At 34.5% G+C, this 16,047-nt stretch overlaps 1 protein-coding gene across 1 annotated transcript in view; it reads left to right on the top strand.

Moving 5' to 3' along the window:
* Window positions 1–16,047, top strand: part of RBM6 (RNA binding motif protein 6) — a 70,578-nt gene that overhangs the window by 43,674 nt on the left and 10,857 nt on the right. The window contains exons 7-15 of the mRNA XM_058166136.1: window positions 6,906–6,980; window positions 7,794–7,869; window positions 11,289–11,588; window positions 11,703–11,863; window positions 12,614–12,711; window positions 13,419–13,461; window positions 14,056–14,113; window positions 14,688–14,779; window positions 14,874–15,020. Of these exons, the coding sequence (XP_058022119.1) occupies window positions 6,906–6,980; window positions 7,794–7,869; window positions 11,289–11,588; window positions 11,703–11,863; window positions 12,614–12,711; window positions 13,419–13,461; window positions 14,056–14,113; window positions 14,688–14,779; window positions 14,874–15,020 (1,050 nt within the window). The remainder of the gene's footprint in view (window positions 1–6,905; window positions 6,981–7,793; window positions 7,870–11,288; window positions 11,589–11,702; window positions 11,864–12,613; window positions 12,712–13,418; window positions 13,462–14,055; window positions 14,114–14,687; window positions 14,780–14,873; window positions 15,021–16,047) is intronic.

The following is a 16,047-nucleotide window of genomic DNA, read 5'->3' as shown; positions in this document are numbered from 1 at the left end:
CATGCAAGTGAGATGGGTAGTATAGAAATTAGGTAGGTAGGTAGGTAGATAAAATATAATTCATATATTTTTGCCTAGGGGCTTTTAAATTTGCTTCTGATGCAATATTTTGTTTTCCCCTTCTTTAGTCACATATTTTCTCTATTTGCACTGAGAGAACACTCTTATTTAGCCCTTCTGACTAAAAGTATGATCATCAGAAAGATATTTTGTTGTGAAAGATGGTGATGGGAATCTGTCTAATGGGTTCAAAGAAAGCAATTGATTTTCTGAGAATTATTATAGAGTCAAAGAAACACAGTATGAAGATTAATTTTTTCCACTTAATGTTTGAATTCTGAAATATGAGGGAAGGATAAATTTTGTGAAAAGTAAAATGTTCTTAGCATGATTTAAAAATTATATATGTTTTCATATTTAAAGTTTAGGTCACTATAGAAAAATGATTAAGAAGGGCTTATTCTACATAAAAAATTGCTATAGTGAATACAGCTAGGGCTACAACCCAAGAATCATATGGTGGGGCTGTGTCAAAGAAGAGGTTCTTTGCAACATGCCAGAATGGGTACAAATCATCTCTTGTTGAAACTGTATCACAGAGTGATTTTCATGCATATCAGTCTTCCCTTATTCCCCCATTTTGTATGCACGACAGTCATGTGGCTTTAGAGGAATTTTAGAAGGAATCTGAGAGATGCAATGAGCAATGAGAAAGCTACATCTTCAGAAATTAAAATTAGTTGGGGGAGGAGAGGCTTAAAGGTTTGAAAGGTTCTGTAATGGCTCTTGGGATCCCAATTGCTAGGTTTTAGTTACATACCGTTTTATGAATGAGAAAGAAGGCTGGCAGAGTCCAGCTAATCAAAGGCAGCTGCTATCTTTGCTGAATTAGATTTTTATGTTACTTTCTTAATACTAGCCTCCAAAAGTTAGTATCCTGGATTCTGATTGCACTGTTGACATATCGTATGTAGAGAGAATAGCTAAATGGGAATAAAATGGCAGTAGTAAGAAGCAGATGTAGAACTTCTAAGAAAAACACATGCATAAATACAAGATGCAAAATAAAGGGGAAGAATTGCAGTGCTTTGGTAAAGCGACAGGTTGTTCTGTATTCCCTTCTGACTCTTTAAATTATTCTAAATATTTTATTTATAATTAAATATATATGCTGCCCATCTTGCTGTTCAGAGTGAGTGAAAGAGGTTTTCCATCACCAAAAACAATTGCCTAATATATAGTATGCCCCTTGACATTAATATATTACAGTGAATATGAAGACTAATGCTTGGCAACTTAGAGATTAGCCTAATTTTTTATAATTATTTTTAGCATTTGATGAAATATGTACATGAATGTGATTATTATCAAAACGTTTACTTGAAAATAAAAAACAAAGCATAACTTCTGAAATCTACTTAAAATGTCTGGAGACAATTTTGGAAATGAGGAAAGAGAATCATGAAAAAAATCTGTTTGCTTAGGTTAGTGGTAGAAGCAGAAAGCTACTATATTAAAATAAAATTTAAAGATGTTAATTTTAACTATCATGCTCAATTGTTCTTTTCTAAAGCTGCTGTTAAACTGCTGAAATAAGTATTTAATTGTTTCTGATCTAAAATTAGTAAATGATTTTCAAAATATAAAAGATGTATTTTACTTTGGGACTTTCCACTATGGTGAGAAATTGATGAATGATTAATGGAATTGATGGCTTCTTAAAATGTGGGATCCATGAGCAATACAGCATTGATTACACAGCTAGTTCTTTTAAACAAAGAAAAACTTGGTGCTGGTGACTGCCATCTGGTAAGTAGTAACTATGATTGTTAATACAAACTAACTTAAAATAAGTTAATATACAATATAGCTATATTATCCCTAATATTTTTTGTGTTTCAGGTGATTGGCTGTTTCAAGGTTGGAAACCACCTCCCATATAAGAAAGCAGGAGGGTCAAGAAGCCGAGAAACTAAATTGGCACATCGCAGTTCAAATTTGTATAAAAAGAACATGGAAACAGATTACATGAAGATATGATAAATAGCAACATTAATCTTGGTAGATTAACAATGTATTATATGTCTTGACCTTATTTCAATAAAAATCTATTTACAAAGAAGTGCTCCTACTTTTTTATTGAGTCGGAATAGCTGGATAATAAAGTTGGCTTGTAGTGGTTAAAGGGATGTACCATATAAGTGGACAACACAAGATAACATTTGACTTATTTTTCAAATTTAATTATTTTTTAAAAACAGTATTCTTGCTCACACATCTTGAAGATGGAATTTACAGCTTTAACTGAGAAACGTTGATCAGAAAGAAATTACTTCTGTTAGGCTTCATTATAGCTCTTATTAAGAGCTGTGGTGTTGCAGTGGGTAGAATGCAGTATTGCAGGCTAACTTTGCATTCCACTGCCAGGAGTTCGTTTCTGACCGGCTCAAGGTTCACTCAGCCTTCCATCCTTCCAAGGTCAGTAAAATGGGGAAAATATGCTAACTATAAACCACTATAAACTATAAACCAGGGGTATAGAGCACTATGAAGCAGTATATAAGTCTAAGTGCTATTGCTAAGTGCTATTACGATATATAGCAGAAAGCGGGTAAAGATACCAATTGTGGAAGTTTATTTCTTAAAAGACTCATTTATTTTGTGAAAAGAAAAAATCCCTAGTTATTGTATTTTATTGTATTGGCATATTTGATTTGATTTGTGGTGACTTATGCTCTGGATAAGAAATACAGAAATACTTATTTTAAGGCGGTGAGAACCACACTGAGCGTGGTGTGCCTAGCCCTCATTCAAACAATAAAAACATGGAAATTAAAATTAATTATATTTAAATAATTATTTATGTAACAATCCCTTCTCTTGCATTTGAAATTAAAAGTTGAGCAACTTTTGGAGCAATTCTGGAGGTCACAATTACTACTTTGGGGAGATATGTCCTTCCTTGTAGCCTCAAGATATGAACTCTTGCTTTGGGAGAGTTTCCTCTGTTTGTTTGTTTCTTTTCTGTTATGTATAACATTAGCCTCCAACAAGTAGACTAGACTAAATTATTATGGATAGCCAGTAAATGTTTTCTGTGAAAGAAAGCTAATAATCATTCTAAAATAGTGGCAGCTAGACAAAAAGACCAGCCATAAAAAAATTCTAAATTAATGAAGAAATCTGAAAAGTTTACTGAATTTGAATAAAGGACTCTATACAGAAGAAGGATTCATTTGATGACCTTAGTGGGCATATAAAATTTAATTATCGTACTTAGTCACATGAGCCTGGGACTAAGATCCAAACAGCCAATTAAGCAGTGCCCAAAGACTTGACAACAAACAGTTACTCTCAGATATACTGGGAGAAATAACTTAACAAATTGAAATGGGCAGTGTATTTAATCCCTTTGGCTGATATATGAAGTCAAAGATAGGTTTGAATTTGGCTCTATGTATTTTTTAATCTATTTGGGTGGAAGGAAGTTACAAACAGACTACGTATAAATTATGAAAAATTAATAAAATTGATAAGGATGGCTAACTGGTAGCTGTCAAGATGTTGGACTACAACTTCATTTTTGATATTGGGCATGGTGGCTAAAGCTGATGTTAGAGTTTAACAGTATATGAATGATTATATATTCCATTATTCTGGTTTCATAAAATAATAATAAATAAATTTAATGCATTTAAGCCTTAGAATAATTTCTCAGTAGTTCTTGTGGAATAATAGGAAGGTAGAGTTTAAAATATCTTGCATGTTTGAACATTAAGCACCTCATACAAAATTTGAACTTGGAAACTATCTAAAATAATGTTTCTGGAAGGCTCAGTTTTAATTTCCTGACAGTTTTCTTTTTACACACGCACACACATACACAAGCACACACACATACACACACCACCAATCCTTGGTTAATTTTAAGTATACTTGCTAGAAAGTTAATTTGACAGTTGATCAAAACTTTATTCTCAAATCTATGCACTGATTTTTTTTTAGGAGCTGTGAGTACATTATTTGATATGGCATTCCCATTTCATTTTTTTATTCATTTCTTCTTAGAAATGCTTATGCTTGATCTGTATCTTTATATGTCTATACGCACAAATACTAGATGACTGGAAGCAGAGCCCTAATTGGGAAATTAGCTTTGGTTGATAATCAGATTGCCTAAATTCTCATTATTTCCAGAGACATTTCTTGGAAAAAATGTAAACAGAAATGCCTACTGATTTTTTTGTCCCAAATGAACAATTATTGAAACATGAATGGCTAATATAGTACAGTCTTCTTAGACAAGAACCACTATTTAAAAATCAGCATTTTCTCTCTGCATGAGTGTATGGGATCAGGATTGATGATGCAGTAACGGACTTGAAAGAGACCTTGGAGGTCATTACTAAGTTGTTTTTGGCCTGGTTTTTTAGCCTTGGGGAGAGACTCAGGAATTTGAAAAGTGAAAGCTTAATATATTTATTTGGACCTGTAAGGAGAAGAGTTCCTACCTTAAATAAACATAGTATGCATTATTTTACAGAATAAATTATATTCTAGACATAATGTTTAATGCTATCATTTCAGCCACTGTCTAGCAAGAGATATTATGTTGTTGTTGATGTTGTTGTTGTTGTTAGTTGCGAAGTTGTATCCGACCCATCACGACCCCATGGACAACGTTCCTCCAGGCCTTCCTGTCCTCTACCATCCTCTGGAGTCCATTTAAGCGCACGCCTACTGCTTCAGTGACTCCAGCCAGCCACCTCATTCTCTGTTTTCCCGTTCTTTTGCCCTCAATCTTTCCTAGCATTAAGCTCTTCTCCAGTGAGGGATATTATAGGGGGACATGATCATAGTACTTCTTAAATGAATAGAAATATTGGTGGAATATATTCAAATTCTTTTAATGGAATTTATTTGTATATATTAAGCAATAACTAGGGTTCAAAAACTATACCCACATTTTTTTTTAAAAAGTGTGATGGACAAGTTATTCCCTAGCTTGAATATTTTCATCCGTTACTACTTGCTTCCCATGTATCAGCCAAAGTTCCTGCTTTAATAATCCTCCTTGGGTTTAACTGGAAAAGGGAAGGATTATGCCAATAAGTTCAAATAATGTTTATTAGCATCTCTGTATACATCTGAAGGGAGTAAAATTAATATTGCTTGTTTGTAGCTACTATATTCTCTTTATAGTGTCAATGGATATTTTCACATCTATTTCACCCTTGGAATTTTGGACTAAAAATCATTTTGTTATATTCCTGGTTGTTTTTTCATTGGTTGAGTATTAACCAAGTTGAAATCTCCTTAGATTTTTGAAATCAGCTAAGATTGGGTAGGTCCTACTGTTTACTTTTTCATCTAAAATGAGCTTTCTAGAAAATCAGAGTTTATCTGCCAGATAATGAAAGGCCTATCATTATCTGACAGATAATGAAAGGCCTATCTTTCTGGATGGATATATTCAACAAAATTTTCATTGATTATGGAAATTATTATATGTCTAATTTTTCACTCTGGTGATAGCCCAGAGTTCAAGGAAATTTTGTTTCACAGGAAATCATGATTTCCTTACAGTACTTTTACTTTCTTCCTTTTTCTTTTATGGATTATATTGGACAATTTTAATTTTGTTAACCTAGTTCCATGATGGCGAACCTATGGCATGCATGCACAGGTGGCATGCGTAGCCATATCAGTGGGCACGTGAGCTCAGCTCCCGAAGTTGGCAAACGTGCTGTTTCTGGCCTCCGGGGATGGGGGAGGCCGTTTTCACCCTCCCCAGACTCCTAGAGAGGCTCTGGAGGCTGGGGACAGCAAAAAACAGGCCTTACGGTCCCACGGGAAGTTGGCAAATGGGCCATTTCTGGCCTCCGGAGGGTGTGGGAAAGGCCGTTTTCACCCTCCCCAGACTCCTAGAAAGGCTCTGGAGCCAGGTGAGAGAGAAAAATGGGCTTACCGGACCATCACATGCCAGGAGTGGGGTGGTGGGGGACGCGCGCATGTGCAGGGCACATAGAATTATGGGTGAGGGCACGCACGTGTGTGCCCCCCCCCACTGGTACGTGATGGGAAAAAGGTTAGCCATCACTGACCTAGTTCATACAGCCTTGGAAATCTTGTGTTATTGACCTTGAATTTTTCCCCTTTTGTTTAAGCTTAATAAAGAAAAAGTGAAAACAATTGTAAATTGGAAAATAAATGATTTATTTTTGCTCTTATTAGAATAATGTTTTATTTCAGATCTGAGTTAACATAATGATGATGTCATTGAAGGCACATTTTAGACTAAGTAGGGAAGCCAAACATCAGATACTAACATAACTTCACATTTCAAAGTCTGTGTGAAAAAACTTACACAAAACAGCTTAATATCTTAACAATATTAGCAAATGAATTTAAAATAAGGAATACTAATATACCAGCCCCATGTCATAAAACACATTGCCTGCTATGCAAGCATTTATTACAATGTTATTTCAATGAAATAAAATCTAGGCAGATAATACATTAACGATTTAAGATGAAAATATGAAATAATCATTGTTATTAATTTTAGCTGAGTCTGAAAAGATCTAAAATTTAACTGATTTCCAGTTTCCTAGCAGTTTCTGTCTGACACATTAGTAACATTTTCATGTATTTTTATTTGAAAAGGCAGTTTGTTGCTTGACCTTTTTTTAACAGAGATAGAGCCTGATGTTTTGCCCTACAATTTTGTAGCAATCCAAGGCACATGTGCTTAGAATGCAAGAGTCCTTTCTTTGGTATTTTCATTGATTACAGTATTTCAGATATTTGTCAGCTAGATGACACTATTCCTAGAAAGTCCATCTTTTATTTCTTCTGTTTTGCTTAAAAAAAACCTAATACTTTTCTCTCTCTTATTTCAACAGGGACATCTTATGATTGGTGGTAAACAGGTCACACTTGAATATAGTCCATACCCTGAATTTTGGTATTGCAAACGTGTAAGTATGTAGAAGTACAACTTTATGGAAAGTTACTTAATAGAGAGTTTGAAAGAAATGAAATAGCTTGAAAAAAATATCCTTAACTGACTGGTTGATTCTTCAAGTGGAATCTCACAGCACTAAGATTTCTTGATGGAGGCACACAAGTTGCCTTTGTGGATAAAATGAGTCATAGTCAACTCTATTTTTCTATCTGAAACCATTGGTGACATGGATTTGTTTGTTCCCTGCACTTGCTGCTATATTTTGCCCTCTGTATTTCCATACATGGACAATCCATTGTATATATGGAAATCTGTTTGTCTATTGTATATTAATTAGCTTAATTTTGTTTTGTTTTATTTATGGGATTTATCCCAATCTCAATCTAGAGGGAGTCCTGGCTATGTAACATTAGATACATCTCACTGAATTTTATTCAGTAAAAGATTTGAATGTAGAGTCTCCCAACCAATACCTTGGAGTAACATGTGTCCCATTGGTAGAAGAAAGGTATGTTCATAAACTAGCTACCTAAATAGAATTCTACTGAATCACAGGTTGCATTTCAGAGGTATTTATGTGAGCTGAAAATCTATGTCTGTGTCCTCATCCTTCCTTTTCCATCATTTAGGAACATTGATTTGAAGTCATAGCATGGTCCTTTCACTTCATTACCTTGCATATGTATATGTTGACTCACACACATTGTGTTATAACATATAGTTTGAGTCTTGGTAAAACACTAAATTTCTTTTACTTTCTGCTTCTGTTTTTATAAGTTGAGTTGCATAAAGGGACAAAGGTTATATGATTTTTCTTTCTTTGCAGTGTAAAGCACGCACAGTAGGGTTTCGTTCAGAAGGTTATCGTTCATCTTGTTACTTCTGTAAACTACCAAGAGATGGTGAGCCTACTTTTGTTACTGTCTTAACTGTGGTTTGATACCAAAATAAATGTGTTAATTTACAATGAATAAAGATCTTTGGTGTATACACCAATATATTATTGTTAGTATTATATCAAAACAATAGATTCTGTTTTTAATGCAAGTTGTTATTTTTAAATGATATAAACATTCAAGAAATAAAAAAGAGAATGAATTTTTTCTTATAGCAGAACTACAGCATATGAAAGTGAGTATCTCTCTCACTAGCTCTTGAGATTGGGTTTAGAGCTCCGAGTCCACTTTCTCTTCTCTTCTCCAAATCTGCTCTATGTTACTTCAAATAACCAGTAGCTCCACCAGCCAGTCATGTGGCCAGGATTATCATAGTCTAAATAGATCTTTATTAATTTGTGTAGCAGCTTATTTAACTTACTTAGTAGAATTCAGAGCTTTCATAGAGAGCCAATTTGGTATAATGGTTAAGACATCAGACAGACAGACTTCATAGCCAAAAAACACATAAACAGCAAGTTGCTGTTCATGGACACATTAAAAGATTTTTACAACATCTGAGAGCATGTAAGGGAGACAATATGGAAATACAACCAATGCTATTCCTTTTGAGAATCTAGTGCCAGTTGCCTGCAGCCTCTACTAGGCTCATTTTTCCTTCTTTCATAGGCTAGATGGCCTGTCACAAGAAGAGCAGAAGTCAATGCTGCTAGACTTCCATTCCCTCACTGCCCTTCCATAGAACTGCAGCAAAAGAATCACTCTACTGGCTATACCAGGCAATATCTCTCCCCTGATGACCTCATGCATTTTCACATCCCAGGAGAGACATCCAGTAATAACCATAGGATAACTGTCAACCATGCCCTTTAGGTTTTGAACCCGATTACTTTGGTTACGTACCCTGTCATAGAGAAAAAAACCAGGAAATGCAACAAATGTGGGTTCTCCTTTCCACTGGACAGCCCATGTTGGAAGAATGAGGAGGAAGAATTGAGAAAGACATCTATTCTTGGTTCTTCTACTCAAGAAAATTCCTATTTAGACTACCACTATAGAAAATAAGGAACAGGATGACAGTGTCATGCCACCAAATGAGGGGAGAAATATCCAGCTCCTTTCCTCTCTATGACATACAGCTCAGATACTTTTCTTCAGGACTAATAAATGAGAAAGATTGGAGAAATGTCCCTAGATGAGGAAGAGAAATGACAACAAGTCCTGAATCCACCAAGCATATCAAGAGAGTCTACAAGATTCTTGGCTTGAAGAACCGGAGCCATCACTCCTATAGCCCCCACTATACCTGCCAGCAGCATAAGACTATATGTAATCCAGAGCATCTTCGAGAGTGGCAAAGATCTCAGAACAAACCATGCTATCCTCAATTCCAGCCAAAAGGGAATGTTTTCCTATAAAAAACAGGCAATCGTTATTGGGCAAAAGGCTAACAAAAAAGCCCATAGCTGAATGTGTAATGTTAAAATTCATGAATTTTAAAGACAAACTGATAGGATTGTATGTCATGCAAATCAGTCAAACATTGACTAGTACTGAAGGCCAATAACTACCTCTTGAGCTTACAGTGTTCAAACAGGTCCCATGATGTGATGCCAGAAGTTTACTTTTCCATTGTTACTAAGAAGAACAAAGGTTGATGCACTATTCTGAAACCCAAGTGGGAAAAGTGTCATATTGAAACTCTGAAAATTACCACTGAATTCTCCTATGAAAGAAATACACCTTAATCATCGCTCACAGAAGAAGTTCCTAAGATTCAAATTGCAGGTTGTCCTCTACCAGTACATGCCCTTTCATTAATTCTGCTGTTGACTCCCAGAGTATTCATGAAGGTTAATTGGTGACCATATTCAGCCACGATTTACATGTAGGCACTTTCTTGGATGGTTCCCTATTTTATGTTCTCAATTGAATAGAGGAAAGAAAGAAAGATGTCTGGCCATAGTAATTTTTAATATTTTTCATTCCTGATTAATGAACAGTTTTTAGCTAGTGCACATCTTATAATACTTGGATTCAATCCTGGAGCTCAGAAAATGACCTGATCTCATCAAACAAAGAAAGGCGACCATCTAACAACTAATTGCATATATTCTTTGAATCAACCATCCATATCTCTTGACTCTTGACAGTCTTCAGAGACAAATGGTAACGTGTACAAACTCAGTACCTTGAGCAAGGTTCCAGATCAGCAGCGCTAGAGGCAATGAAGTGATCCAATCAAAGAAAATTTCCTCAAGGTAATGGCTTTTGAAATGTTCTCCAAGAAAGGGACATGTTGCTTTCATGTCATGTTGAACCATGCAAGTGTCAGAAATAGAAGCACTTTCTGTAGGAAGAAGTTTGGCATTACCCAACCATAAACCATGCACAGACCTTTATGTTCAAGCTGAATCCGACTGATATTATGTGCAGAAAGTAATCCCAAACCAAAACTCACCTAAAAAAAATGTGCAAACTGGATGTCAGGCAAACTGTCAGGATCTCCTCAGAACAGGAGAGTTTAGAGCATCAGATTTTGAGAGTATCCTAGTATATTTTTGTCACTCTCATCTGGGCTGTAAAGCCTTATTTTCCAGATGGATTAACACATGCATCAAAGCAGCTACAAGATACAGAATAAACCATCTTCATAGGGAATTTATCTTATTTATTTATAAAAAATTTTTGCTGCACATCTTGTGTCCAATGACTCTGGGCAGCTTACAAAATAGAAGCATCGAAAAACATTAAAATTATTGACTGTAATAAACACAGTAGATAAAAAACATTAACATATAAAATAATGGACACAAGATGGCACATGAATTGAAGTGCCTTCACTCAAAGCATAGCCATATTGGCACTTTCACATCCAAAAGATTCCTGGGAGATATCTGTAAGATTGCTAAATTGATCCACATAGGAATTATTTTCTGTAGCATTCTGTCAAAAGGGTACTGTCCTCTCCCAGAAGAGCTATAAACACTGTCTGAGGAATTAGTGAAAACACTCACTTTCAAGTGTCTTGATTTTGCTGAAGAAAATGGACCTTTATAGTAAGTCTATTGGATTGGATTTGTAACAGCTCTTTAGTCTGCATGTCTCTTTTTGTTGCTTTTCTTTGTGTATTGATCGAAGAGTATAGTATTGTAACCACTAGAAACTTTTCAGTGATATTGTAATATACAGGGAGTACTGCCACATGAAAAAAGAAGAAAAGTAGGAACTCACGGAGATAGTGATAATTTTTTTCATATTTCATGGATTAGTACAAGTCTAAACTTTGTGTGTTCTCAACTGGAACGTTTATAATGTATAACCATCCAAATAAGGTATTTAAATATTTTTGTATAATCAGTAAGAAAAAATAGTGTTAACATTGTTTTTTTGCTGAAATGACTTCATTAAATTTGTTTTCCTAGTAACAGAAGAAAAACTTGAAAAGGGGGAGGAAGAGTCCGTACCTGAAGAACCGAGCCCAAAGGGGGAATCTGTCGAAGACCCTGCTCCACCCCAAGAACTGCCGCCTCAAAAGCCAGATTCTGACCTGCCATGCCCGCCTCAAGAATTTGAACCCAAGAAGAAGGATAAAAACAGAGAAGAGTGGCTCACACAAGAAAAGAAGAGGGACCTTGAAATGTACCCACCCCGGAAAGAAAATCAAGACCGCGGTTCAAGGAGAGATAATGTGGAAAATAAGCGTCAGGAGGATGAGAGTAAAAGTAAGTTGATCGTATTTATAGCCTTACTGTCTAATTTATTTCTATAATGATGATTTAAATTTGAACAGAAGGACATATATGATTCTTTTTTTCTCCTTGCTACACTTTTCACAGCAATTATGTTAAAACGCATTCCTCGCTTCACTCCACCGGAAGTGATTGTAGGACTTCTAGCACCATATGTCCGTCTCTCTACTTCAAGTGTGCGGGTAATGAAGAACAAAGCTGGTCGGATGGGCTACACCTATGGTTTCATTGAACTCGACTCTCATGCTGTACGTTGACATTCTCCTTGCTTCATTCATTAACATTAACATTAATGAAATATTAAGCTGTTATTTCCTTAGGAGAGTCTTGATTCATTACAGTGTCCTGTGTAATTATGAGTTTACATTTTTAAAATTTACCTATTCCTCACACTTCTTGTATCCAAAGCTATCAAACAGGCTACATTTGTACCTAACAATTAACCATGGTTTAGCATTGTAAGATTAAGCCTGTGCAAGCTTCAGGCTTGTACTTTCTTCTTTTCCTCTCCTGAATCACAGTATTACACTTAAACTATTAACTGCAGTTTATTAAAATAAGCCTGCTTCCTAAAATGCTTAGATGTAATAGTACTTTCCTGAAAAAAAATTCAAATTCCTTCTTGTGTATGTAATGCGTGCAGAATGCATTACAGTAATCTAACCAACAGATGACTAGGACATGACTGAACGTATTCAGGGCTTCATGATCTAGTTAAGGGCACAACTGATACACAACACAAAGTTGTGCAAAAGCCTTCCTAGCCATGACTGCCACTTGGTCTTTGAGCATGAGTTGCAAGTTCAGGAGAACCCCCAGGTTGTGCACCAGGTTTGTCTGGAGTAGGGCAACCCCATCCAGAATTAAAGACGATAAACAACTGGATTTTGAGGTCCCCTGCACCCATAGCCACTCTGCCATGCCAGGGTTCGGCTGAAACCTATTTTCCCCATCCAGATCCCTACATTTTGCTTATTCCTGTATTCTTTTCATTACAGGAGGCACGCCGGTTAGTGAAAGTTTTACAAGACCTAGATCCACCAATCAGCATTGATGGCCGTGCTGTGGATGTAAACCTAGCTACAGGAAAGAGGAGGTAATAGGGACATCACTAAAACATTCACTGATATGATTTCATTTTGTGAATTTTGTCATTTTGATAGATACCTGAATATGCAAACAAAGAAAGCTTTAGGCAATCAAGTTTTCATAAATTAGCATACTTTATGATTTTGCGGAACTGAATGTCCTTATCAAATGGTGTAGTGTTTAAACCATAATACCTCTCTCAAGAAATTAATTGTTATGACTATACATCACATTTAAGCTATTCTGAGAGTAAATTTAACAAGAATAGAGTAGCTTGAATGAAAAATTAGATATAACTCCAATAGCAATATTATTTTATTCATAGATATTTCATGTCAAAATATCCTCTGTAGCAAAGTCAAAAAGTTGATCTCAACTTTCTGGGTAATTTATAATACTGACAATGTTTTCTGGTATTAGATGATGTAATAACATTAATTTAAATTAAAATGGTAAAATCAAGAATATCGGATTAATTGTTGATTAATTGTTAATGTCTGTATGGAAAATTTGTACAGTCAGGATTTTAAATTTTGTGCATGAGCTATAATTCAAAAACAATGCTTCACTATACAGTATTTTCATTCAGCTTATTAATAGTTCAACAGGTCCAATGAAACTGCGAGAGTTTTTGTGAATAATACTTAGCTAACTGCATGTAGTATTTTTGGAACACTTAAACTGATTTGATGACTATCTTCTTTCTGTTGCTAGAAATGAATATGGAGACCAAGGTGATATTTCTCGTTTCAACCAGGTACTGCTTGTAATCTATGACAACACTCAAAGAAAATTGGTTGCTGCCATCCAGCATTTCAAATGTTTAGTTTCCTAAACTTATGTATATTTTTATATTTAATTTATGACAGCGAGTGTAACCAGAAAAAATGTGCAAGATCTATTAACTTCACAGTTGATTCCTCCTCAAACTCAGAATAATTAAAATGTTATATACACCCTCTGGCCAACATGTGCATGTGTTTAAATTATAAAAATAAAAGTGTATAGGTAGAAATAATGTTTTCCAAAATTTAAGAAAAATGGCTATATCCTAAGTTCTAATAAGATTCTGAGGTTGACAGTGATAAATCTAGGATAGATGACATGCCATTACAATACACTATGATTATCTATGATTTCAAGTTTCTAGCTGTCTTTATAAAGGAGCAGGAATTCCTTGCTTTTTGCAAATATGAAAAAACTAGACCTTTCTAGGAATGACAATCAGGCATTCTGTGAATGAACGCATTGATTTCAACAGATGTATCTTTTTGCATCTTAGCCTGATTCATTTGGTATGTGCAAATTTGTGTTTTATAATTCTTATTTTAAAATCCTATTTGTATTTCAGGGCAAACGAGGCATGAATGACAGAAGGGGTACTGATACACACAAACGAAAATCTGAGTGTAGGTTGTCTTTTAATCTTATTGTACTATAAAATATTTTTCTTATTTATTTCTTAACCAATTTTATGTAGCCGCTCAACTCACCAAAGTGACTTCGGACAGCACACAGCAATAAATAAAATATAAAGTACAAAAATAGCAAATCTAAATATAAAAATCATAGTAATAAATATCCTAAAACCCAAAATGTATCCATAAATGAGAATAGAATAGAAAATGGACTTCAATTTTCTTGAAAGAATCATCTACTCTTTATAGTATCTTTTCATATTTTGGAATGTTTTGATAGCTCAGTTAAAATCAGAACATCTTTTTCTTTTAATGTTGACCAATATTTCTTAGATGGCAGGTGTTAGGGCAAGAAATTATTTTAATAATTTAAAATATATAAAATATACAAATTATTTTACGTATCTTTGGGATCTTCTATTGTATTAAACATAATTTATTAGATTATATCTGTTTTATTTGAAGGATTATTTATTTACCTGTCTGTTTATTTATAAACTGCTACAATCCCCAGATTGGAGGTATAGGTTGTAACAATTGCCCTGATATGTTTTACATATTTCAGCTTCTTCTGATATGTCTACGTTCATTTATGATCCAGATACTGGAAATTATTTTGATCCCATAAGTGGAGTGTACTATGATTCCAATACTCAGGTGAGATTGTATGCATAAATGAGTTCTTTTTCTCTTTTCATTATTATGAAATGTTCTTTTTTTTAAAAAAAATCATTTTTCTTTTCTTATCTAGAGAGAAATACCAATGGGTCGAGAAGCATCACCACCACCATCTAATACGAGGCATTATAAAAGCCAAGAAAGGACAAGTGAAAGAGATGAGCCATCTAGTAGAGATAATAGAGAGAGAAGAGAAAGACACAGAAATAAATCAGCCAAGGTAATTATTAGTCATGAGAACATTGTTATGAATTATGTAACCTACATATTTAAAGTATAAAATGCTGAAAGTGAAAAAGGGTTGGAATTCTATTCAACCAATATGGATGAATAACAGGCTTGCCCAGCTTGTCTTTTTTCTTGCAAATAAAATAGTCAAGTACAAAAAATATTATTCTTATACTTGTCCTTGTGAGTAGGAACAATGGAGAGAAAGAGAAGCAAAAGTACTTATGTAAGCAATGGAATTGTAAACAAATTTTTAATTGTCGCTTAATATTTCAGAATGAGCATCAAGAGGACAAATTTTCTGCAGAAGATGTCTTTAAAAAGCCACTACCTCAATATTGAAAAAGAAGAAAGTACCTCCAGTAAGAAGAATGTATTATTTAACTATTGCAATGATTTATCTTAAAATTTAATTTTATCTAAGTTTTAAAAAGTATGCTCCTGACAATATTCTACAGACTTCTTTAAGTATATGTTCTTTATTCCATCATGCTTTTGGATTGAACTAAGAGTCTCAGGAGAGCTGGCTTTAATACGTTCTGGGTGTAGGGAAGTGACACAGTTGTACACTTTATAGCAATTTTACAGGCTGGTTAATGGTAGAACACATCTGAAGCAAAATCTTTTAGAAAGCAAGAAAAATCTTTGAATTCTTCAAGAGATTTCTCTCTAAAGCTATAAGCCCTGTAGAAAGTAGGCTTTTTGTAGTTTGTCTGAATTTTCCATCTTTTTGCTCGTAATAGTAGAATGGTCAGAAGGTACAGATGTGGTGAAAGACCCATCTATTTTATGTAGTGATATGGTGAACCCTTGTGTTATTGTTTCTTATAGATGGACTCTCACTTAGTGTTCATTCCTGAGATACTAAATTTAAAGCATGGGTCATCTCTCATCTGAGACAGACCTCTAATGGAATTTAAGAAAAATGAGCAAGGAAGAACGATGACTTAATTTAGAATAGAATAGAATAGAATATTTTTATTTATAAACTGCTACAATCCCCAGATTGGAGGTATAGG

This window comes from Ahaetulla prasina, chromosome 2 (assembly GCF_028640845.1).
Source record: "Ahaetulla prasina isolate Xishuangbanna chromosome 2, ASM2864084v1, whole genome shotgun sequence".
In the NCBI taxonomy this organism is placed as follows: Eukaryota; Metazoa; Chordata; class Lepidosauria; order Squamata; family Colubridae; genus Ahaetulla; species Ahaetulla prasina.
This window is presented reverse-complemented; position numbering and strand designations above follow the sequence as displayed.